General features: G+C 41.4%; 1 protein-coding gene across 1 annotated transcript in view; it reads left to right on the forward strand.

The window, feature by feature from the left end:
* Window positions 1-26,589, forward strand: part of ALK (ALK receptor tyrosine kinase) — a 316,033-nt gene that overhangs the window by 143,315 nt on the left and 146,129 nt on the right. The window contains exon 4 of the mRNA XM_061475364.1: window positions 4,282-4,483. Within this exon, the coding sequence (XP_061331348.1) occupies window positions 4,282-4,483 (202 nt within the window). The remainder of the gene's footprint in view (window positions 1-4,281; window positions 4,484-26,589) is intronic.

Genomic DNA, 26,589 nt, shown 5'->3' on the forward strand with positions numbered 1-26,589 from the left:
TGACTATGACACCACCCTTTTAACCAGTTATTAACCTGGCCAATCCTCCTAGCTTTTTTTAGGTCCTCCCCTGTATCCTGGAGAATTGATGAAAAGACGACCTGAGCTCCAGAGCCCCTAACCACCTCCCCCAGGGCTCTGTAGTTCTTCTTTATGTTCCCCAGGCTACTACTATCTATATCCCTAGCACCCACATGTATCGCCAGGAGTGGGTAATAGTCAGTGGGACTTACTAGAGCAGGCAGCCTCTCTGCCACATCCCTGATCCGTGCCCCCGGTAGGCAACACACCTCCCTTGAGACGGGGTCTGGCCGGCAGACGAGTGCTTCTGTCCCTTTCAGTGTAGAGTCCCCTACTACTACGACCCGCCGCTTTTTCCTAGCAGCACCAGTAGAGATCTTCTTTAGCAGTGCATCAGCCGGCGTTTCTGGCTCGAGTGCGTTTCCTCATTACCCCCTGCAGGACAGCAAAGCGGTTCTGCATGGGGACAGGGGATTTAGGGGGAAGCCCCTTGCTTTTGGTTGTCCTTTTCCTTCTTTTTTTTGTTGGTTTTTTTTTTGTCACTAATTCCCAGCTTCCCAGGTTAACGGCCTCCTTCTTTCCTTCATGAGGTAGAGGTGAAGCTCGAGGCCCCTGCACAGTTTGGGCGTGGAGCAAGCATTCCTGCTTCCTCTCAGCTTCCCTGACATCTCGCAGCCTATTAACAGCATCCCGCAGCTCAGCCCCTGCTGCAGGAGGACCTGCACCAGGGAGCACCGAGCGCAGCCCTGCCCATTGTGCACCATTCCCTCACCAGACCAGTGCAGCCACTCTCTACACCCCGAGCTCTGCACTGCAGCCTCCCCTCCCATCGGCTCTGTCTGGGTGCCTACGCTGCCACCGCCGGGGCAGCCAGAGCAGAGCTTCCCGACCGGGCTCTGCTCATACGCCGAGTGCTCGCTCGCCCGCCCGCGCCAACCGCCTCGACCCGCTCTGCTCGCCGCGCTCCCTGGGGCAGGTTTTTACCCGCTCAGGGCTGGTGCCGCTCCTCCTGGCTCCGCCCCCTGTGAGTCAGCTGCTCGCTCTCGTCAGCTGAGCTGCCGGCTCCTGGGCCGGTCCTGTCGAGGACTTGAGGCTCCCTCGGTGGCTCTTGCCGCTCTGAGTTGAGGCTCCTGGACGCTGATCTCCCCCCCGCTCCAGTGTTGAAGGCCTCCTCTCTCGAGCTACTCACCTCAGCAGTTCAAAATGGCTCACTGGTGAACATCTTTACAAAAAGCAAATAGACCCTTCAGAGCAGTAAAACATGACTCTGGCAACATATACCATGAAGGGGCCTTTCATCTCTCCTTATGTCCCTTGATACCTAAATAGAAGCAGAAGTTCGTTTGAAGCTACAGTGCTTTTTCTAGCTGTTTATCTGGGAAGATCCAAGAGCCTTATCAGAGCTGTGAGTTAATAGGAGAAAAAAAGTGCAAGGAAATTACAGCTGGAAGCTTGAGCCTTCTGGGTCTACATAGTAATGTCAGGTAGAGCATGCCACAAGGATTTCCTCCTACTGGCGGGACATACCAGTGAACAGGTAGGTTCTAATTTTGCCCAGAGCGTCCATTGGAGTGAATCAATATTCTTCTGTCCCTCAGTGTGTTTGGTGAATTGATCTTCATGTGCTCTTTTAACTCTTAAATAATCATCTCTAATCTGACCCTGAAAACAGTGGCCATATTGGTTCCATGGCAAGCCACTACATGAAACGGTGGCAAGCAGTGCCCCCACCATGGCAATTGTATTCCTTTTAGCAGTGTGATTTAGCAGGGAAAACTGGCCATAGGATGGGTAATAAGCCGCAACTGCAAACTGTGAGCCCTGTAAACAGAGTAGGAATATAAAAGCCAAACCAAAGGGCTTAGTGACTGTTTCTCAAATGTGCTGTAGCAGCTAGCCTTGTCTACTGCTAGACTTTACTGATGTTTCAAACTTGGCCTCAAGTCAGGACATAAGCATAAGAGGGACTACCCTTGGAAGCTGTCTTTATTTAGAACCACTGGAAGAAAATGAGAGCTGCCTTTATTTATTTGTTACTTCAAAATCTGACTCCCTATTGCAAGGCAGTAAGATAAGCAAATGGCTCTTGCACCTGGCAAGTTACCATGAGCAGTTATTGCAGTGCTTAGTGTCTTTCTGCCACCAGCAGAAGTCTCTGCACTCCCCTTCATGTCACAGATTTCAGTGTTCTTATGGGGATGGTACAATTAAAGCCACAAGATTTAGTGCTCTAATTCTCTTTTGTTTGCAACAGAAGGGGGAGGCAGGGAAGGATCATACATGTGGCTGGGTTTTTGTTTTTATTTTACTGACCAGCAAAAATACTGTGTATATGTAACCAGTGCCAATAACAGAGTTTATTTAAACTCACCAAACCGTTCTGTTAGTAACTGGATTAAAGGCTGTTGTTACACATAAAGAAATCTTGTTATTAAAAACCCAAATGCTATGACTATGTGTCACTCCTTTGTTTACAAACCTCCCTCTAAGCAGACCATACCTCATGTATTTCTGTGTGTTTCTTTCAGTACAAGTGTTTTCTAGTTTTAGATATGCCAGGGTCAAGAGCACTGTTTTTTGACAAGTATGTCAAAAATGCTGCCTATGAGAAATGTGTGTATAGGAGGGAAATGTGCTTGGCAGGAATCCAGGGTTCATTTTTAGCCCTTCCAGTATTACCCTGTGCGTGACCTGAGTTGCCAGATCAGACTTTTTCAGAGGGGACCTCTGTGAGCTTGAGCACGAGCACAATTGCCCTGTTCTAAACTGGCATCTGGCAGGGAGACATTCCAGTCTGTGCTCTTGACGCTCAGTTTAGTGGAGAGAAGTGGGAACAACCAAAGGACAAGTCGCCAGATCTGTTTTAGGTTGAGGCGAATTACCATAGAAGCTCAGAGTGGCTGGTTTTATACATTATGGTCCACAACTTAGACACCAAGGTGAAGGTGAGCAGGATCCATTTGTGGCCCTGCCATAGGATTTCTTAGACACCCTGGATCTCAGCTGAGCCATGCTCAGTGATTTGGAAGATCATTTCCCTGAAGATTCAACTTTGGTATTTTCAAAACCAAGCTGCTCCTCCTGCTAAAATGTATGCACAGTACACCGTTACAAAGAGGTTTAAATTACAGCCCTGATAAGCCTTAGTTTCTCCCTCTATGAAATTAAACTGTTCATCAGATCTTCATGTTTAAGTATTAATGGAAAGGCTTTATTAATGGAGGCTCCAGGAAATGAAATCTCGTTGTCCTGATTATCTGACAGGTCTTGCTAATATCTGTGGGATATCACAATTTTTCTTGCTTCAGGAGTTGGTCCCTTTCATTTACCTAACTGCACCTTGCACTTACCAACTACCCAGCCCAGTGTGCTTGCTCTGTGGATGAGCTGGTAAATTAGTCAGATGCCAAAAGGGAGCAATTTGACTTACCTGAAAATGAGCAACGGTGTGATGAAAATGCATTATCTCTGTCCCAGTGGATAAGCCTCAGATTGTATTGAAATAGAATTAGGCCAAGGGAGTCAATGTACTGGATAATAATGAAATGTGTAATGTGGATTAGTTACATATAAAATTAATACTTTAGAATGAATTGCTGAAGAAATAAAACAGGCCTTTATCCTGACTCTAATGACTTAAAAATGCTGCACTTCTCTGTTTATAGAGGAGCAAAAGTAAAGCTATTGAATTTATTCTCTTTATTTGGGTAAGAGAAATGGATATAAAATATCATCATATCAGAGCTATCAAATCAGGATCCCGCTGACCCAAGGCCGTAATATTTGGGCCTGGACCACACCTGCGAAGTTAGAGATGGGGATGAAGTGCAGGAAGAATAGGCACATGAAAGTAAGAATCTGAACCTAAAACTCCTTAATCGCCTGCCTGGATTTAACTTTGGAAGTCTCTTGGTTGATTGAGTTTTATTGTTACTGTTTGTTACTTTTCCCTGCCCTTGGTATTTATGGCTTTTCCCATTTCATGCCTTTTCTTCTGGGAGGTAAATCTAAATGTAATGGTTGTTTTGAACCGTTCAAAGGTGAGTTGAAATGTTGCCTGCCTGGGAGGATCTTAATGGGCTTAATACAAAATGGGCAAACTTTCCAAACCAGTTGACAAAGATAATCTTTGACTGGGCAGTATGAAACTGTTGCAGATGAGCTGTGGCATAAAAATTACAAGTGTTCATCTGCACTCTGTGAAGATTTTGTTTTGGTTTTCTGTGTTCTTAAGGCTTTCTTGTTGCCTCGTCTGTTTAGGTTCGTTTCTGTTTCTCAATGCATCAGAGAGGCCAAGCCCTGTCATCCTGAGCCCTTGGCTGAGAAGCAGCGGTGACCAATGCACAGTTCAAGTGGCTGTGTATAAGTTTTACCAGCAGAGCGGAGAATATATTGCTCGTGTCCTTCCCATTGATGAAAGCAGCGGTGAAATCTTATCAGTGGAGAGCCCAGAGAAACATGGGTAAGTCTCATCTTCTCATTTGACTCACAGCTTGAGTGAGAAGAATCAAGACTGCGTAGCAGTACAGCCACAAAATGCATGCTGCACATACTACTAAGGGGAGCAAGACACCGCACTGAATAGATGCTTGTCTTGCATGTGTCTAAATTATTGTAGAAGCTGGAGATTGGGGCTTATTGCACAAAGCATCAGCAAAGTACTGGACCCGTGTAACAGTGAATCTCTAAGTCGGCTCTCAGTGCTTGCAAGTACAGATGTAGTGTGGATACTCATACAAGTTTAAAGCTTTTCTGTCTAATTTGCTTCAATTTCTTTTTACTACTTCTTTTCCCACATACACATTTGGCCTTAAAATATCTCCTGAGCCTTTGCAGTTTCACCTGTCTGCATACATTTTAAGTATTGTCTTGCACTTGTGATTTTTTTTTTAATGCTGTGTCTTGTCAATAAAGCAGCTCAGAGCTACTGAAAAGCTTTTCATCTTTCAAGGGTGCAACTGCTTGAAATGATCTTTCAAGGCTACAACTGTTTGAAATGCTTTATCCTCTTTGTGCAGTTCATTTTAATTGTTGACTGTGTCTTAATTTGTCAGACTTCCTGTGCATTCTTGTAAGTTTTGGTGAGCAGCGAACCAGCTGGAGCTGAACACAGTAAACGCTATGGTAGCGGACTAACATAGAATTGAATTTGGATATATGTGAGGCTGATGTTCTACGTGTTCTATATACTGGGTTTTTTCTTTTTATATTTTACTTCTGCTGTGAAATGTGTGTTAAGAAGCATAATTCTTACCCAGCATCTCAAATGTTCTTTGTTTTGATGTGATAGAATAGAGTTGCTAACAGCAAGTCCTGCTGGCTCGTGCTTGTAACAAGATGTGATTATGTGATTACTGTCTGCAGCAAATTCTGTCTTTTCCAGTAGCAAAAGGAGAATGCACAATAAAAAAACCTTACAGGAGATAATCTAATTCACAGGAACAGTTTGAATAGTTCTAATTTTCATGTAACGCATGGCCTATAAAAGTGAGGAGGGGAGCTTGTGTGTGGATCTAGATCATACTTAGTTCCAGCAGCATCGTACAAATTGTAAATTCCGGTTGCTGTCTGGGGAAAGGTAATTAGAGGAGTTGCAGCAGCTGTCTTCTTCCTTAGCTCCTTGCAAATGTTGCCTCTGTGTCACAGCTAATAAACATGCTTTGTGCAAAGTGCCTCCTGCATTGGCAGTGCCACTGTTCCTTGGCACTTGCAGGGAATACTGCTGTGTGCAAAATGCTTTGCTGTGCTGCATGGAGTAGATAGAGCTTGGATGTGTGTGCAGGCAGAACTCATAAGGAGCACAGGCAAGTGCCAAATGTAAGGAGCCTTGAAGGGAAAGGAAAGATGACTTTAACTATGATAACAAATGCCTACCTTTGCCATCTGCTATAGATAATAACACTACTCAGCTGTGTGTTGCAGATGGCAGATGGAGATCGTCACAATAGTAAAGGGGGAATGTGCTTCTAAAGAAGGTAGTTTTGGTTATGGCTTGGCTGTCCCATGCACTTGCAAGAAGTGTAGCTTGCTCCCCAGCAGCATTTATGTGGCTTGTAGGGTAGTAAGGTTGTGTCTGTGGCTTTCATGGTTTTGTATGGCTGACTCCTTGGTACCCTGTGTGCTATAAAACTGCAGTTGGAGCAACTTGTTGGTTATGTTTCTCCCCTCTGGTCTTCTCTCTTCACTGTGAGAGGTAGTAGCTCTTTTCCCAGCCCAGCAATGCAGAAAGGCTCTGCTATTGGGCATCATAAACGTCACACAGGGATAGTTAAGTATCTACTCCCAAAGTGTTTGAAGCAATAATACTGGATTAGCCCAGCTCTGATAACAAAACCTGCACTTTTGTAAAAATCTTCTTTTCTTTAGATGGGAATCAAGAATAGCTGATCAGGAGCCAAGAATAATTCAGTAAAGTTCTTAAAAGAGCTCGAATTTCCAACAGTGGAAATCTGTTCTGTTGAATATTTTATTTTGTCTTGGAAATTGCAAAGGATTGTATTGTTTTGTAATGAATTCTTTGACCCTGCTATAACCAAATGATTCCTAAAATGCTATAAGGATTTTAGCTCAGGGCACAAGGTAATTGGATTCCCCAGTGATGAGCTGTGCTAGAAATAAAACCACTTTAAAGTTTCACAAGTGACTTCTCTGATTCTATGCACTTTAGGTATTGTTTTGCAAACAAGAGGTGTAATGTGTGTGTAGTTGCCAGTGACTTGTATGTGCAGTAGTAAGTCCATGGCATTGCTTCAAATCAAGCTCATAGCAGGAAGAGGGTGCTGTATTGAAACAAATGCACCTGAAGGGTGGTAAAGCAATAACTTAATTCCAAGGTGGATTTTTGTGTATCTTGACCTTTGCACGTTGTTAGTGTCATTTTTACTCTTTTTCTTTTTTTGACTGCATAACCTGAATTACATATATTAATATCTTTCAAGGTCTTCACAGTTCACCTACATTTACAAGAGAAAAAAAAAAGTAGATGCCAACAGGTATTGCTGTTTCACTCATGGTGAAACCAGGCAAGAAAGGTTTTGGTTGACAGCACTTGGAGCTGATTTTAAGTAGAACATATGTAAAGCTATGAAATGTCATTACTCAGATAGACACAGCATAGGAACCACTATTTATTTGTTACCAGGGTTCGGCCCTGATGTGTTTGTGTGCAGAATACCAGATATGATTTCAGCGGACACTCAGCAAGCATAAAGCCTCAAAGGTAGAACTAGGGATATTCTGTTTGGTCCTCTGGTATCATTCTCTCTAGAAAAGAATAGCCCAAGCCTGTGGATTAGAGTTGTACCAATTCCATAATGAGGCATAGTCATTACAGAGATTGTTGTCTGGAAGATGCATATTTGTTTTGTTTTCTTACTTGACATATTTCATTGTAGCTGAGCTATTGCATGTAGGAAGAAAGCAAACTAATTTAAGATGCTTTACATAGCAGCAGGATAGGGCAGATGGAACAGACTCCAGGAAGGATATGCCAGAAGTGATAGCTGCAAATGGTTCTTCAGTGATGAAACACCAGAGGATGGCAAAGGGATGCTTGTTTTTGTATTATACAGAAACATTGCAAAGTACAGTAATAGCTTTCCTACAAAATATTAATAACAACACTTGCTACTCAGAAGATAATTATGTCCTTGTTTTTCAGTTCAACAGGATTGTATACCTATTCTTTTAAAGAGCAGAAAGATCTTACTCGGTATATTTAATCTATGGGGTTTGGAACGCCTTTAGTTAAACCTTCTCTAATTTAATTCGTAAGCCATCAGTAGGACTCCTCTATGGGGAAAAACAGATCACTGTATTCTTAGAATCAGATTTGTTGCATGATAGAGCCTCCAGATGATCTGACACTGTGGATGTGTTTCTGATATAGCTAATGTCTTCTGGCATCTCTTGCAATTCTGTTGAGTTTTACAAGCACTTGCAGAAGACACAGGGAGGGAATCAGTGCAGTGCTGTTGATCCTTTGTAATGGCAAAGAGTTGCTGGAATTCCTCCCAGGGAGCACAGCACTTCCTGATTTATCTCAGATGCTACAAGATGTGGGATACTGTTTAAAGACACTGTTTTCACACTCCCATGGTGTGTATATGATATATGATCCTTTCTTGTTGCTACTTAGTGTAATTCCTTTCCTATGTTACCGGAGGTGAAGAGGCAGCGAATATGTTTATGTAGCATACTGGTTATTTATCAAAGCAGTTACTTCCACAATTAAAATGTTGAATTCTCGGTGCTTGTTAGCCTGTCACTGTGGCCACTGATTTCATTTCACCTCTTATTTGTTTTCCCATCTGTTAAATTTATAATTGTAAAGTTGTTACACAATCTTATTTGCAAGATTGTAACTGTGCTTAGTAGAGTGGGGAAAATACAAGGGAAAACCTGTTAACAAGGTCAGAGTTTGTAATATGGGATTATTTTTCTTTCTTAGATCTGTGCATTTTGGAGAAGTTAGAGTTGCACATAGGCAAAAATAGCATTATTCATTTTAATTACCATTATTTCACATCTCTACCTGCACTATTAATAGCAAGTTGCATTGTTCTATACTATATATGAAACCAGACATTTTAGTCAACCCATAACAAATGACAGCATAACTTCAGTTTGGTCTTTCAGTTTAGTCCTCCCTCATCAGTAACTCTGTTATGTTCTTGCCTCCCAAAATAATATAACACTCTTCACATGACTGAAGGTAATTGAGGCCTTTCTAAAGAGGGCAGGTGGGGAATATCCTCAAATCAGCTACTTCAGCAGGAATACCAGGGTGACGGCATTTTTCAGATTTAGGTTCAAAAGATAAGGTTTGAAATGCTGGATTGAGTTCACTTCTGACATCTATCCCACATTTCCTGCTTGATTGTAGAATCCCTTTTATAGAATTGTTGGTCCTGAACTATACATCTTTTGTCTTATGTATAACTACACAAACTACATAAAGGATTTTGCAAGCTATATGTGATTTTTGAGCTTTGAGTAGGACATAGAATCATAGAATCATAGAATAGTTAGGGTTGGAAAGGACCTTGAGATCATCTAGTTCCAGCCCCCCCTGCCATGGCCAGGGATACCTCACACTAAACCATGTCACCCAAGGCTTTGTCCAACCTGGCCTTGAACTCTGCCAGGGATGGAGCATTCACAACCTCCCTGGGCACATCTAGACTAGTCTAGAACCTTAACAAAACCTGGAATTCATCTGAAGACTTATGTGTAAATACGTGAATTAAAAGGTCTGTCTTAAATAAAATCTGAGATCTGAACATGCGTGCATGTGCAAGGACGCCATAAAATACTACTACTACAAATAGCCACTGCTTCAGTAGGTACATGTGTATTTCTGCACAGGGCACTCCCAACAAAGAAAGAGCACCTGTTTATGAAGGTTGCTACAAATCATGATAGGCTATTCCCTTTCTGGCATCTACAACTTTACCTAAGATTGATTGCATTGGTAGATGTCAAGACAAATATATGAAGGAACCACTAGCATCTGTCACATTTGACCTTAGGGCTTGAAGTCTGAAGGTTATTTCTTGTACTAGTGTACTAGTGTTGTTCCTTCCCCACTCTTTCCCTGCTTTTCTCCTCTCTTGTCCCTCCTTTTTTCTCCTTTCTAACAGCTTTACTAGTTTGTCTTGCAGACCATGGGCTCAGTAGAAAGCATTTACTTTCTCAGAGCCCTTTAACCTTAAAAATACTTTTCCTCAGGTTTGTGGTAATATGAATTTGCTTGGCATTTCTTTTCCTTTTCCTCCTTGGAAAAATGCTTTCCTATGTTCAAGCCTTTGTTTTGAACATACCTGGGCTACAACATGGTCCAAATTGTCCAACAACAAAGACCAAATTGTGTGTATTTGGGGTACTTCTTACGGGCACTTCAGCTCATTTTTATGCATCAAAATGTCGCAAAAGATTTATAGTACATTTTACTCTCAGAGGATTCTAGATAAGGAGTTTAAGTCGTTCAGTCTATACATTAAAGAAATTCAAGTAATCCCGGAAAATGATCTCTATTTATGGATTCATTAGAAACTAAGCTCTCCTGTCTTGGTGGTCAGGCACCACTAATCCTTACTTTTAGAGAGGAAACTTCAGTTGTTCTAGATAGAAAATTAGCATTTACTCTTTTCCCTTGCTGTTATCCACTAGCCAGCTTTCAGTCCATTTCAGTCTGTCAAATTATATGCAAAGAAAAAAAAGGGAAGGAGAGGGGGATGTTGGTGTTTCTTTCCCCCCTTCCCCTTTCAAAAAGTACTGTCCTTAATACCTGTGAAGAATCAGTCCTTTCCATAGCAAATGCTTTTATTTGGAAAGAAGTTTTTTCCTATCCACCTACAAAACCTTGTTTTTTTTATCTCAAGCCCAGATCTGAAGAAAGCTTTAACACTGTTGGTTGTGGCACCTTGAGGAGTTCATTGCTAGTTTGTTTTCAGTAGATGAGGAGATTTAAATCAAAATCCTTCAGAATGGAGCCTTTCAAAGCTTTATTCAGCAGTATGAACCTGATAGACAAAAGTCTGCAGATGTGGAAAGATTATTTTCCCATTCCACTTGAGTGCTAGATTATGTAGATGAAGTTGTTACTTTAGCACTAGAGGTAAATACACTTCTGCTTTAAACTTCTTTGTGGTTTTGCTGCTGATGAAGTGTTGTATTATTGGATCCTTTTTGTAGACTTTATGCAGCACTGATTTGCTTTAGAGTGTGCCTTAATTTAGCATGTAACCTCCAGCACAACAAAACAGGAGCTTCAACCTGCTCCAGAAGAATTTACTGCATTGTCAATAGAGATTGGACTGTAGCAGTTTATTTCCTTTTACAGACATGTACATGGACATGAACTATTTATTACAAGGAATAATGTATTAATATTTCCAGAAACTGACTTTTGAGCGACATTCACTCTTGAGGTATATTATATTGTGATGCAACAGTATTGTACAATCTCTTGAACGAACTGAAGCCAAACAATGTAATTTCAGTAAAGAGTAATTGCAATTACTTTTGGGGGGTTTTAGCAGTTGATTACAATCCCAATCAAACTGATTTGAAATCGGTTTGGAGCATTAGGGGAGGGAGAAAGTGTTCTTTCTTGTCCTGTAATACTTATTATCAGACAGTTATTATGTGGCAGTGCTGTCTTTTATTATGTTTGTCGGATTCAAATGCAAATGGGAAGGCCAAAGTTGTGTGGTCTGCTTCCAATTACAATGATAAAAAAGGACAGGGGAAAAAAAAGCCATTTTAAAGTTGCAGTGAAAGTAGCAAATGAGGAAAATTTTTGTCAAACATCAAAATTTGCCTTACTACAGAAACAAATTACTTAATGTGTAAAGAATGGAACAGTAGAGGAAAGATAAACTTAAAGGTGAAATTCAGGTTTGTGGTTATGTAGTGGAGTAGCCTTTTCTGCCTCTTTAACATATTGTTGAACACACTGTCATGGAGGAGGGTGAGCTGGTGAGCTGGGTGCCCAGTGTGCATTGGCACAAGGATCCTTGTGGCTTACCAAATAAGCACAGCAGCTGTTGGTAACCTCCTTGGGCTCTGGGAGCTGCTTCTGTGCATGGAACCCCAGAGGCTGGAACACCTGACCCTGTAGAAATGGTGCCAGAGTCACCACGGTGAGAGTTGAGGCATCCATAAAAGTGGCTGGTTTGGGTATTTGTTCTTTTGAAACCAAAGATTCCTTCAAACTACTCTGAGCACCCTAATCCAGCTTTTATACTGCCCAAATCCTGGGCACAACAATCTTAAGTTTTTATATGTTGTGCCCTTCAGAATTGTTTGCAGGCTCCTCTTTTCTGCTTGTTCTGCTATTCTTATTTTCCAAAGTGGATTTCTCACTCTCCCCCCTTCTCTCATTCCTTTAACTTGTTTCCCATGTTTTATAGATCTCTTGTTTTCTTCTCTACCTGAGGCTTCTACTTCAATTTTTAACAGTCATCCCAAACTAATCTTTACAGCCCCATGTTGATGCTAGTCCATGTTGTGCTCCTGTCAGTGTAGCCATGCCAGGGTGAATTTCAGCTTCTTTAAACCTGAGCAAGCAAGCAACCTGCCACACATACACACACCATTCAGCCTCCTCTTCCCAAGCACACATACACCCACACACACACACGCACACTTTGTCATTTTCTTTTCTGTTCTTTGTTTAGGTGTCCCCTCTTATTATACAGCATGGCAAGCAGTCTTTTCAGGATCCTTTTGCTATCTAGCATCCCACAGCCAAAAGGCTTCCAACATTATTTCCAGAAACTAGGCAACATGCCTGATTATTATTGCTAGCCTTGTTTCTAGTTATTTTTCTTCTCTCCTCAAGCTAAGCTCTCTGTCATTATGCTGTTGGCAAAGCTTTGTAACTAGCTTGCGATATAATTGCTTTCTGTATCTCCTACTTATTTTTGACCTTAAAAACCTCTGGAGTTCTGTGCAGCCTCCTCTGTGGCTGTCCCACATTGGAGCAATTTCCTTGGGGTTTTCCTTGCTAATGCTTCAGAATCTCCTCCTTATCCAAGGCAAATCTACTCTGCTGTAGTACGTACTATAAAAGATTTACAAGGTAGTATTCCTCCCTTCAAATTCAGAGGGAAATTATGAACTAGGTGCTGATAACCTTGCAAAACTTAAACATTTTGTCCTTGAACCATCCAGCTGCTAAGAGTGTCTGCGTAGTGGTAATGCAGTTGTTTCTGCAGGTTCTCTGGTATCGCTCTTAAATTCTCTCAGTTCTGTTTCTTGACTCACACCACAGGGTTATAGAGTCACACAAGCATAGAATGGTTTGAGTTGGAAGGGACTGCAAAGCTCTTCCAGTTCCACCTCCTTACTACAGGCAGGGATTACTTCCATTAGACTATGTGGCTCCATTCAAGCCCTGTCCAGCCTCGCCTTGAACACTGCCAGGGGTGGGGCAGCAGGGAATGGCTTTAACCTGAAAGAGAGGAGATTTAGATGAGACATCAGGAAGAAATTCTTCCCTGTGAGAGTGCTGAGGCGCTGGCACAGGGTGCCCAGAGAAGCTGTGGCTGCCCCATCCCTGGCAGTGTTCAAGGCCAGGTTGGACGGGGCTTGGAGCAACCTGCTCCAGTGGAAGATGTCCCTGCCCATGGCAGGGGGGTCAAAACTGTACAATCTCTAAGGTCCCTTCCAACCCAAACCAGTATAGGATTTGATGATTTTATGAAAAAAAAGAAAGCAAAGATTTATTCAACAGAAATTTGCAAGCTAATTCTCAGTAAATTCTTAGGTGGAAATCAAAGGAAATAAAGGCTAAGTAACTGTTTAGATTCTGATGTCTCTGAAGTGGCAGAGGAGGATGGTTTGGGGTCTTTTCAGTGGTTGAGGAAAGTACTGACCAGGCTTACTTTCTGCAGGAATACAGTGAGGACTGTAGTGTTTGACACCGGTGCGAAGGTGAGGCATTTTCCAGGGTTTTTTCTTGTACCATATTGGTTAAAGAGTACTGCTAATGCCTGAAAGCATTTTTCTGTCATTTTTCTGTCAAACAGCTACCTTTGCTTTGCAGTTTTGTTGTTTTCCATGGCACATGTCTGGTATACAGTAGAAATTAGATTCCTGTGACAAAATACTGTCTCAAGGGCTCTTTTGTACTGGCAGTGGCAAATCCTTAATGTCAGTGGCTGGTCTGGCAAAAGCCAGCCAGGGTTGTCAGATCTGCTTTATACAACTTATTTCTTGACTTGTGCACTCTGGCAGAAGGTTTTTCCACATACAGTGCTGGATAATGCTTTTTCTTAAAATGAATCAGTATAGTGAAGCCGTGAACATTCATGGCTTGCACAGTAACATTTTGGTTTCTCCTAGACTGAAATGAGCAGTCCTCCCTATCACATTTGGAAGCACTTGCCTTTTCCCTACTTGTTTGCAAGGCTTGTGTTCATCTGGTTTTCTTTATGGACATTGAGTTGTCTGAATTGCCGAGTACAGTTGCCAGCTCTTCATAAACGTCAGTCTGTAACCTTATGATATTTATTGCCTTCTGTATCAGGCTGACTAAATATGATTTTCTACTGGAAACAGCAGCAGTGAAGTTTGTTTACTGAATGTAATTGGAGCTTTTCCTGCTCATCCCTGGCTTGGTGTGCTGTTCATGCTGATGGATTGAGGCCACAAAGACACATATTAAAGTTCCTTTTGACAAGGCAAAGCTATTCTAAACTGGGACTTGAACCAGCAGCACTGTCTGCTATCCTTGGTGAACTTCTCATGAGGATGAGACTGCAGAAGATTGGCTCAAGTTGAAATCTTTCACAAGGCACTAAAGGTTTTAGGACTCCATGTAGCAAAGAATACAAGCTGTCTCTTGTATTCACATCACTGACCAGTTACTATGATGCCTTTAGAACAAAATTACAGAAATGGGAAGATTTTATCAAAATATTTAGATTGAAATACTTTTTGATAAAGAAGCCCAATAATCTGATTTTTCTTCAGCAAAAGAGATACAAAGTGCAAGAGAGCTTTCCCTGTGCAATGTGCTTGTTCAGATATGAGGATAACTTTAGTTAGAAGATTGCTATCTGAGTGTTAAGTGCAGTGGATGACCTGATCATTTTTAGGATGTTAAACATCCTAAGAGCGTCAAACAAAATGTACTGCCACACCAGAAAATAAAACCATGGGATAATACATCTGGGTATTGTTGTAGTTTGAATGGAGACAGTCTTTTTGAATCTAGCAATTGTTTTCTGCATCTCTGCTCCTTTCTTTTTCTAAATGTCTGGCTTTCCGGAGGCCGTGGTATGAGAAGTGTGGGCTGATGCTTTTGACAATTCAGATCCATATCAAACCCATGATGATTGCAATTTGTTATTATTTCGTGCCAGATGAGCTATTCAGAGGCTCATTTCTTAGAGGTCTGGAGATAACATCTGACACAGGTTCATTCCTTTCTTCTTTATTTTTTTTAAGCTAGCTGTCAGGGAACTTGGGCTCCTTTCATTCCTTTAGGCAATTTCTTCAGGTCAAGGCTGGGGCATGTATCTGGGCCGTCTGAAAGGGAATTGACTCTGTTCTTACTATTTCTGTTTTAGATAGGGGATTTTGATTGCCAGTATCAAGTCAGTTGCAGTTGACAGTGCCTAGTAAAACAGGCCCTCTCAAAATGAGAGGTACCGTCAGCTTCAATGTTTACCAGCAATCAGACCACTATCAGTTACTATCTTATCAAGAACATCTTGTTTTCTTTTCACTTATTTCTTACTGCCAGTATTCTATTACAAAAGGGGGAAAAAACCTATACAATTGTACTGACTTCTTTCCCTAATAATTTGGAAACAGACAACAGAATTTCTGTCTTTCCATCAGCTCTTTTATAACTTTGCACTTGTTCCCTGCTCCCTCTGTTTCAACATACTCTTCCTTTCCAGTTTTGTCTTCCAGGCTTTTCTTCTAAACAGGCTTTCCAGCTCCTCAGTAGGTCTCATTCTCTCTCCATGCCCTGTCTTTTGCTCCTGTCTTGCTTGCCCTTGACTCAGGTATGTTTCTTCTTCACATGTTCTGGGTCCAGAGGCTGCAGGAGGCACAGGGCAGGTTCTTCTGTGTACCCAGGTCTGATATTGTTTGCTGCAGTCCATGGTGACTGCTGGGCACTGAGAATTCCCTTGTGCAATTCTGGGGGAAGATCTCTGCCAAGAGGATGCAAATATCAGCTTGTTGGAGGCTTGGAAACTGCCCTCATTGAAGTGAATTTTCACAGGAAGGCCCACACAAATGAGGCAAGTGATGCTATTGCTCTCCAGCAGTGCTTTCATCAAGTGTTCTGAAGGACTCTTAAAAACATGAAGACCCTGCTGAAGTAGGTGGTACTATACAGATGGTCAAAGTACAGCATTAAAGAGATATTCTAGCAGATCATTAGTGAGGTTGGTATTCAGTAGATGTGCAGCTGAGCAACACTGCTTTTATGGCATTATTTTGACTAGAAAGAGTGCAGGTTTTAATGGGGAGAAATCATGTTTATGTCTGGGTTTTCAGAGTCAAAGGAATTGATTCCAGCAGAGATGTTAATGTATATCTCCTTCACCTCAGATGAGTCCTCATCATGAGCAGCGCATGAGATACATTGCTACCGTGCAGGGGACAGGCATTGCACACTCTTCCCATGTTCTCTTCCCCATGCCCTTCCCAGCAATTCTTACTGCATTGATGCTCCACATTCCTAGGACAGGGATGCCTGAATTGGGTCTAACTGAACTGTGAACATTTCTTTCTCAAATTAATCACTACCCAATTCCAATTACATGTGCCTTTGATGCTTGGTTTTAATTGCCTTAAAGTAGAAAGCTTCAATGAGCAGAGAAATTAAACTTGTGAAATCCTCATGGCTTTTTTTTTCCTTTAGTTATTTGCCTCGTCAACTTGAATATTATGGGGTTGAGTTGGATTTCTCTCTCTCTTAAAGCAAGTGAATGTTTTGCTAGCTTTCCATTTCTGACATTTCTGCAGGCTTAACTGCAATGGATAAACTACATTTTAGTTCCAGAACTGAGAATGTGTTCTGCGTTGCCTACATTCTGGGAGAGATGCTGGAAGTCAGTGAAAAGAGCTCTCCCTTTTGAAGCTGGACATCAAAGCTAGGGTAGAAACTGTCATTGGGGAAGATTGAAAGCCCTAATATGTCACCAGCATGAAACCCCTAATAAGTTTCAGGAATGTCATGGAGGGGGCAAAAGCATGAATGAAGCATGTTGTATCCAACTGAAAAGCCAGAAGTAATTTAGAACAATAGAACAATTTCTTTTATCCAGAAATCGCATCTTCCATTAAATCAGAACTTTTAATGGTAGAAATTCAATTTTGATTAAGTGTTTTCCCTTAGGGCAGGCTAGACAAAACATTGGTTTCTTGGACTGACCCTGAATACCTTCTTTGCTATCTGTTCAGCATGGCGTTCTGCTGCCTTAGTTCATGCACAACCACTTTTGTATGTCCTTTTTCACAGGGATTGTTCTTTATCCCTCTGATGGCACAGCATGTCTTCTTAAGCTGTGGAAGTTGCATGTCTTGAGAAGCATCTTCATGAGTGCTCATAGGAAAACCCTTTGCACAAGGAATAACACCACTATTTGGGTGCCTGTGTATGACTGTGTCATACAGGAGTATGGCATCTTAAGAGGGTGCAACTGAATGGTGAACTGACTCTGAGGGAAGTACTGTAGATCAGCTATATAAAGCATAAGTAAAACATGCTGATAAATCAATAGCCATATTTTGCTTTAAAATGCAACTGTGATGTGACTTTACAAATTGTTTTTTGAGCTTAAGGTAGTGTAATTAATATCAAAGCCAAAGAGTCCCTTATAAAGTAAAGTTAATTTGTGGAGAAAAATCACCCTGGTATAGGACAAATGTATCAATGAGAAAGAAGTTGTCTGTCAAATGGCTAGATTTCAAACCTGAAATTTGTTGTCTTTTACTGACTTGTTTTCTTTCTAGGACTGATAAGACTGCTTTTTCCCAGTTTTGACTTTTTCTTAATGACTTCTGCTTGTCGTCTTCTGTAATAATTTATGCCGTGGTCATGCTCAGTTGTTATCTACTGACTGATACAGAGTTTGTTTTACAAACAACATTCGTTGTAATGTGACTGTTCAAAACTGGTACAGCAAACTGGTAATAAATTCTGCAGGTTAATGTGATTCTTTACTCAGCTGTTGCTCAATTATCCATCAGAAAGTCTCTTGTCTTCTGTTCCTTGCCTGCAACAGCCCTAGGGAGGGTGGTTTGGGTTTGTGGTTTGTTTTCAGTGTTTAGGTGTGAAAATGGATTTAGATGCCTTTTTACCACAGAAAAGTGTTTTAAACAGCCTCTTGGAAGGTTCAGCATGTTTTTGAGGGGCAAAGACATAGCCTTTATTGATGGTCTTTTTATACAGTTACCCTTTTTGACCAGAAGAGTTATTCAGAGCTGGAGATCCACAGGTTGTCTTTGTAAGGAAGAAAAGTTGGCAATAAGGCCAGTGGTTTTGGTCATCCTGTTGATTTTGAAGGCCTTGTGTTCCTGAAGACTGGAGACATCAAACACAATGAAAATGTGATGTTCATAGCTCATGTAGCTGAGAAGCCTCTCCAGTCTTATTCCTGGGCCACTCTGTACTTACTGAGCTATGTTTGATGTTTGCTCTTTTCTGTATACAGTATTCCTGATTTTCTTCCTTGTGTGTCTCCCTCATATATGCATTATACTAGACGTAGTGTGTATGTACATATGCCTCATCCCTGGCAGTGTTCAAGGCCAGGTTGGACGGGGCTTGGAGCAACCTGATCTACTGGAAGGTGTCCCTGCCCATGGCAGGGGGCTGGAACTGAATGAGCTTTATGGTGCCTTCCAACCCAAACCATTCACTGATTCTATATATATGTATGGCCTTTCCTCTTTCACTTCCTATAAAGTTACTGTTTTCTCTCTCTTTTTTTGATTGACTTTATATGGAGTGAGGGATTTTTCAATCAGCTCATGCACCTGATTTGCATATATGTGTGTGTGTTGGACACACTCATGTATACATACTTTTTGCTTTCTGACTGTTTCAACAATCTGATACTATATCTCCTTACATCCTTCACCCTGGAATGACTGCTGAAGGATGACTTTGCTGATCCTTATTCCCTTTTGGAAAAGCCATCAGTGTTACAAAAGTCCCATCAATCTACTAGGGAATGCAGTTGTATGGTATAGAAGAAGCATAAGCTCAATATGTTTTCAGCCACAGAAGGAGGAGGAAGTGAGGGAGTGTTCCTCTAGCTCATTAATCAGAATAAGAATGAGAAATAGAAACAGCTTCCTACTCATTTACTATTTGCTCTAAAGTAAATCTATCTAAATTTTAGTGGACTGATGATAGTAAAAAAGGGGGGTGGCGGGGGAGGCAAGAAAAAAGCCTTGTCATTAGCTTGTCATGCTCTGCAGCAAGGTACACGGGAGACCAAAGATATATGTACTATGGCATTTCTGTAATGAAAACTTGAGCAATAAAAGTGTTTCTGCTACATTCTGGAAAAGGAACTCCCAGAGGAAACACATTAACAGTATTTCACATTGCAAATTATTATTGCATATTCAGCTATTGTTTCAAATGAGAATTGTGTGTATTAAAGGGCAAGGAAAGAAAGATACAGTTAGTATTTCTTCTGTAAGCAGAATTAACATTTTATGCATATGACTGTGTCAGTTCTGCCATATAAATTTAAGTTAATACTTTCACAGAATGAGGCAGCAGTTGTCCCTAGGATACTTGATGGATTTACATAAGTAGTTTGGGTTACACTAATAGTAGCTGAATATGTGAATATCTTTGCTTTCACTGTGCTTAAGTGGAAGAAGGCATTCCACTGCGCAAATGGTACTTGTGGGATGTATCTAGTAAAGGGTGGTTTCCCCCACTGAGTTTACAGACCTTATGTTTTAAAGTTGGATATTACTGAATAGCAGTATTTGTGCTCTGAGTGCAAATTGCATTTTCTCCACGATGCCCAAACATTTTGCATTGTTTAAATGCTTTGTTTCACCCACTCCCCTCTCTCCACCCAGGAGGGGTGTGTGTTTGGAACGCTGGTTATTTTCATTATCTTCTTACACTGTAATTAATTTTATGACCTTGCACACGAGGTCATGGTTGTCTTCAACAATTTGGAAGAAAGTTTAAAATACCATTGAGAGCTTCTGTATTAACATGTTGCTGGTGGAAAGCTGTTTCTGTGTTAGACTGTTTTTTCTCTTTCTTCCTTTAGCCTCCTTCATAGAGGAAGAAGTGCCCCTTCTTCATCTTCATCTACTGGCCTTCCTTTAGTGGAGACCCCAGTGGTCCACCACTTGGCTCCCTTTATGCTCCCAAGAAACAGCTTCCAGCTCGTTTCTGAGAGGTGTTTTGTTGGCTCTGATTGCATACCTCTGTTTCCATCTTCTGATTTCTGGATGAAATTATTGATACACACTTGCACTTTGCAATTTGGCTTCAAATATGTGTGAAATATGTTTGTTTCAAATGTGTGTGGAAGGGATAGAGGGAAATTTTATTTTATTTTTATTTTATTTTATTTTATTTTATTTTATTTTATTGTGTTTAGTTTCTGAGTGTATAAACTGAAGTCCTCAGGTTGTAGGTTTTGTAAGAGTGTCCGTCTCTTAGATGGAAGACCTTACAAGGGTAGACGAGCTCCATCTGCCCAGGTTTGAAGATAGGAGTTTTCCTTCTATGAGGAAGGCCTGTCTTTGCAGAAGGGCTTTAACCCACACATTCTGAACAAGACTTTGCTGTCTCTGTCCTAGCTAGCTAGGCCGTGGGAGTTAAACCTCAGGTGGAAAGGGTGGGACCAGTTCTGCGCAGGCTGCGCCTCACCTAAAAAATCCACTGCGCAGGCTGTATGGACAAGGCTCTCACTTGCCTGTATGGACAGGCGTGGGTCGAAACGGTACGTGACAAGGTGCACAGGAAGCTGCAGATCCAACCTTGCATGCGGGGCGATCAGGGCGTGGGTCGCTCAAGATTGCCTCAGGAGTTGACAGTCCTGGTCGGACACTTCCTGATTGCCTAAGCAGCCTTTTTTCCAACCAGATTTGCATATCCCCCATGCCCTTGGTCATCGTGCTTGTAGTAAGCGTGGTTAAAGCCCTTCCCAAATCTTCGCTCGCGAAGCCAAGCCATCAATCAACCAAGACTGAAAAGTCTTGGAGATAACAGTTGTTCCAAAAGTGATGTGCCACCAAGTTCCTGGTTCTTTGTTTGCCCCATTAAGCTGCCAGAAACTGAGTCAAGGGGCAGTTGGGTCCTATTTCCAATTTTTGCATTAGCTTATGTAAAAGGCAGGAGGAAGAAACGGTGTTTTATTTTAAGGTTCTTCAGTTTGGTAGACTGTCAAGCTGGCTTAAGATGGGTTCAAAGTAACACCTTAACACTTTGACTCACAAATCACCCTGACCTAACAGAAGACCTAGGCTGGTGTTAGCAGAAATCAAGAAATGCAGTTAGCGCTGGTTTCATTCTGCTCTTACAATTACTGCTTTTGTAGCCTGGCAGAATGGGAAGCTGGACGTTGTTGCCTTGGAGAAGTCTCCAAAGAATCATTCTGCAATGCTTGCCTTTTAAATCTTGTGTACTACTCAGGTTTGTGCCTTAATGATGTTGTATCAAGACAGTAGGATGCCTAATCAGTGTCAGCAATACTATTCCTGTATTTATATTTACATTAAACTTATGTTAACAGTATCATTAACATCTTAGTGATATTATAGTGTAGCCTTATCAGTGTGTTTTCAAAATGCTTCTTGTTGAAAGAGATATGCTAAGTACTTTATTGCTACTCAGAAATGGTTCTAGCGAAGCAGTGAAACACTCTAATTAAGTGAAAGTAGTTAACTTCCCTTTTTCTTCCACTGAGATGGCAAGTCACAGTGGCATCCCCACATATCCTGCCTTTGTACTCAAAATGAGTGGTTTTTTCCTATTCACAATCGCCTGGCAGAGGATCTGAGCCACTGTTTCTTTGCAGTCCCATGCTGTTGAGATGCAAGCCCCAAAAGCTCTGGGGTGAGAGTGGAGCACTGTTGTGGAATGAGTAACTCAAGTGTTCATTTGCCATGAGGCTGCCTATCTAAGGTAGGTTAATGTTGGAGCTCAGGTGTGAATGAGGACATCTTAATTAGCACTGCACTGAAGACATACTGGGACAAAACTATGTCATTTTGTAGAGGAAATGTGACTGCCCAGTCTGTGATCCAAGTACAGTATTATTACATGGTGCTGTCGGTGTCCAGCTGACTGGAAATAAAGCAGCTTGACTCAGAAACTGATCTAAGAAAGGGCTTTGTATTTCCCCCTTTATTTCCTTCAACATTCCTGATGTTTTGAAATTAGGTTTTTCCCATGGTGTTCACCATTCCCAAAAAAGAGAGACCAAACCGGGCTTGCTACAAATACTGTTTCTTTTAAAATTGCTCTTCCATGACCATTTATAGCAGTAAAGATGTTAATAATGATATCTGTAGGAAGCACATATGGAGCAGGTACAATCTGAATTAAACCAAAGTGATTTTAAAAGATGAAATAGCTGTTGAAAATATACTTGTTGCTTTCTTCCGTAGATAATAACCTGTCAAGCATGGTGCTCTAAAGCTAAATTCAGCAGTATGTGTAAAACACTTGAAGTACTGACAACTGGAATAATGTCATCAGGTGTGTGTAGCACCAGTTAAGTGAAGCCTGAGGGTTTCAATGTTTAGAAAAATGGGCGTCTTATGGTGTATGCCTTCAAGAGCCAGCATGAGGTCTTTTCAGTGCCCATTTCAAGCCCTCTTGATTATGAATCTGTCCATAGAGTTTACTAGTCTTTCAGTCAAGTCTTAAATCATCAGCCAGGAGTGTAGCCACATTTTAGATGTATTTTGCTCTCCTAATATGCATATTTTGCTTTCCTAATATGCTTTGAGAGATGTAGAATCAGGGGCTGCATCTATGAAATATTTTTACATCTTTCTTTTTTAACCTCTGCAACATGTGGCAGTTAAGTTCAGTGAAAGAGAGGAAATATCTCACCTGTCTAAATGTCACATGCAGAAAGACAAACTGCTACAGGAACAAAGAAGTTATGCTGGTTTATTAAGTTCTAATTTAGTGCTTTGCACTTCAGCAACACCCTTCAGGCAAAAATCTGCAGAACTTTACCAAATAATAAGTTTTTTGACATCTTTTCTGCTGTCTTACAAATAACTAATTAGAAGAGTAGGGATGTTAAGCGACTGTTCACAATTCTATTCAGAGCCCAGTTGTCCTGTGTCACAGCTGTGTGTGGTTGGTGGTAGATAACTTCAATTTTGAGCTGTTGTCCTGCTGAACACTTGCTCTGAACCTTTTTGTCATCACATTGCTCATACTGCTTTTTTTTTTGCTCTCTGAGAGTGTTGTTTCATCATCACAGAGTGGGAATGATCCCAATTCTTCAGCCATAATTGGGATCCCAGCCTTCAGCTTTCCAAGCGCTAAAAGCAAATTTTGTAATGAGAGATTTTATGGCTTCAGTCTGATAAAATATTGCAACAGATGGAACCACTTCACTGTTCAGGATAAACTGTTGCCCGGAGCAGGTATCGTATCTTAAAGTATCTTCCAGAGTTCATTGGGAAACACTAACAGAGACATTTGTCTGCATGAAGTGAAACCTGCCCTAGTTCTAAAATTGGGCAAACATGGCATTTATAGTGATGGTTGATTCCTGGAGAGAGAGTTCCATACTCTGTACTACCACCACCACTGAGGCTGGAGGTGTTTTGTGCCTTCAGACAGACTAGAGGAGGCTGGAAGACATGCCTGTGCCAGTTTCATGCTTCATTATTATTTTAACCCATCTATCTTGCTATAGTGAGTGTAATCCCTTCAACAAACTATTGGTGGTGGTGGTGGTGGTCTCTTGCCAAGTCTGGATACAGGTTGCCAGCCCTAGTCAGTATGGTGACATGGATTTAATATTTTCCTATTAGCTGAAATGCTCACTTGACCTTCTGGGATGTGCTCTTCTAGGCACTGCTCATAACCTTTGCTGTTGCCTTGCGTAAGAAGGTGGTAGTCTTCAGATGTAAATACCTGATAGTTATACAGCATAGGGAGGATTAGATCAGACTTGGGATCACTGTCTCTCTTCTTCCATTTTGTACTCCTCTTCCTCCTAGCATAGGGAATCTTCCCCCCAAGCCAGAATAACAAATAAAACTCAGTAATTAAACTGGAGACCAATCCTGAGCAGTCTCTGTGTGGTCTCTGCTGCCATAGACTGGAAGATTAATCCAAATCTCTACTAATTATAACAGCTATTGACATCCATCTCTGAGTTGTGGTTGATAACAGTGCCAGATCAATCCAGGTTTCCCTGAGCAAAACAAGTGGCAGGCAAGCTGTGTTCTGGAGAGACAGGCAATACCAGTGGTGCAGAGGTGCAGTTGTAAAGAGTTAAATTTTGAAGTTGTCTGAGCTCTTTTTTTATTCTTTAGCTCTCTTTCTCCCACTTATCATTACCAGCTTTCTAGTTCAGCATGATATGGAAGTGTAAGGTGGTGCTTCACAGCACAGAGTGCTGGTGTTGAAAACTTTCATGTCCTGAAGTTACATACAGTTTCTTTGAATCTCAAGTTGTCTCTGGAAAATCATTCATTTGTTGCTCTTCACTGAATCAGTGGAGATGTGACCACTTGTAATCAGCTAAATTAGGTATCCTTCCTTTCTACCATTCCCTTTCTCGTTTCTAGCGTATAGGGTACAGATCTCCCACATGGCGTTCAATCAGAAATGCATACAGCAATTTTGGAGGGCATTTAGCCTTCTGTATTACATTCTGCAGGCTGCCAAAATCTTGTGAGCGGTCCAAACACACAGGTGGTAGGACTGTGCCGATGTGCCACATGGCTTGCCCTGTTTTCCCATGTGGACTGAGAGAGTTGGCCAAACATGGGAATTGGCCCAAATGCGAAAGCTGAGATTAGGCTTTGAGGGTAACTGAGAACAGGCTGGATCAGATCTTTCTCGGTCTAATATTGTGTTTCCAGCAGTGGAATAGGCTTTTCAAAAAACTGCATTAAGTTGATGCTGGATTACCTCCTTTTCTGTATCTTTGCTTTTATCCTGGTTTTTAACCCTAGTATTTTCTATAGCTGGAAACTGCTTTCGGCTTTGACAGACTTAAGTTAAAAAGCATCTTGGGAAAGGTTTTGTTTGTCATTGGTTCATTTTTTTACCTGCAATGGTTTTATGTTGTAATAAAGCCAGTACCTTTTCAAGTGTTAGGTGTGTGGTTCATTGTCAGGCCCTTCTCTTCTGCCCTGCGGAATAGCCTGGGATATATCCTGGTACACACAGTAAGCGCACAGCCCAGACCACTCACTTTCCCATAAGTTTCAGCCTTGTGATAGTGTTCTGTCTGGCGCATGGCTGGGATTTGTCTATTCTAGTGGTGTTTGGGGTGAGGTGAGTATTGATCCTTCTTTCTGCTAGAAGAAATTCCACCATGAAATAAAAACCACTTTAGAGACAGAGGCATAATTGAGATAGGTAGATTTCTATCAAAAGGTTTGTTCTGTTACATTTCCATTTTCAGATAAAAATGTCTTTAGCCAGAAAATTCCCAACAGTGTATCCTTAATAAATTCTTCTTAATAATTTTAATGTTAGATACTCTGATGAAGATCTAGTCCTTTTCTGACCTGATAGTTTTAATGCCGTGTATTACAACTGACAGCTCGTTTGTTAACATTACTTATCTCCCAACTTGTAATGTTTGGAAGTGTGAATAATTGTCATTACTGTGGAAGGAGGCTTTGAGTTGTGACAACCATTATAGGTGTGTGTTGGTTTTATGGGGAATGAGTAAATGTCTATCCAAGTGAGTTAACAGCTTGGTCTGCTCCCTTTCTCCCAACATGACTCACTGGAGCATTTCTGTATGCACTGCTGCCATCTCTCTCCCCAGTTGCTGCTTGATTGACAGTAATCTGAGCTGCCCATGTATTTGTTACCCTTTATGTACCATGCAACTTTTGTCACGATGCTGATGCCAACGGCTTGAAGGTTCTCATGTGGGATTGCCCTGCGAGAGGATCTGACTCAGACCCCTCCTGAGATCCATTTAATTAAATTCAAGTAGCTTTTAATGCTTGTTAGCATCTTCTATCTGACTGACTGGGATCTTACTACTTAGTCTTGGGATAGTTTGTAACATTTCATGTGTACATGGTATATCACAGATTTATGCCACTCCAGGGTCCCAGTTGCTTTTTGGGTTGGTTTTTCTCACTGTTGTCTCCATGAAAAGCTACAGAATATGTGGTGTACCTGAATATGTGGTGTACCCTTTACAGTGTATCTTCAGTGTGCAAACGTTTCTCTGCTTGCTTTCTTAGCAAATATTAACATAACAATATGTTAATAACATATTGTGCTCTCAGTTTGGCATGCAAATAGTGCATTCCAGTATCGTTGACTGAGCTGGGAAGAGAACAGGTCTGGGTCCAGCTTGGCTGTTGACCTGCTGGACGATCCTTAGTGAGGCTTTTTGTCTGTATTTCTTCAGCCTTTAGGAGCTTTAGGACTTAGTTAAAGAATATGTGGTGTTGGGACACCCGAAGCATCAACTGTAATGTCTTCTGGAAATGTTTGAGCATTCCCATGTAGTTTTGAAACGAGGCCCTAGTGAGGAGTTACTTTCTTTGTTTCGCAGAAATCATGGTCACGAGGTGCTGTAAAACACACCTTTATCAGCTGAGTCTGCCTGACTTTTTGGTTAGCCAGCAATGGCATTGGGGATTTTCACACCACTTCCGCAAGCTTCAACCTCACTGTCTGTTTACTGTTTTGAGAGTTTGGGTTCCTTATGTACATCCCCAAGTTAAGTTATAGCCTAAGCTTGTGTCAGTTCTTGCCTTCAAGTCAGATTGTGAATGCTCACAAAATAATGAGCATTTGTGAAAATGTTGACCTAAGTAATTCATCCAAACTCATATCAAACCTGATTCATAGAAAAACTCTTAAGAACTCACCAA

Source organism: Pezoporus flaviventris, unplaced genomic scaffold (assembly GCF_033815535.1).
Source record: "Pezoporus flaviventris isolate CSIRO_AGI_PZ_B2104156 unplaced genomic scaffold, CSIRO_AGI_Pfla_v1 ptg000083l, whole genome shotgun sequence".
Taxonomy (NCBI): domain Eukaryota; kingdom Metazoa; phylum Chordata; class Aves; order Psittaciformes; family Psittacidae; genus Pezoporus; species Pezoporus flaviventris.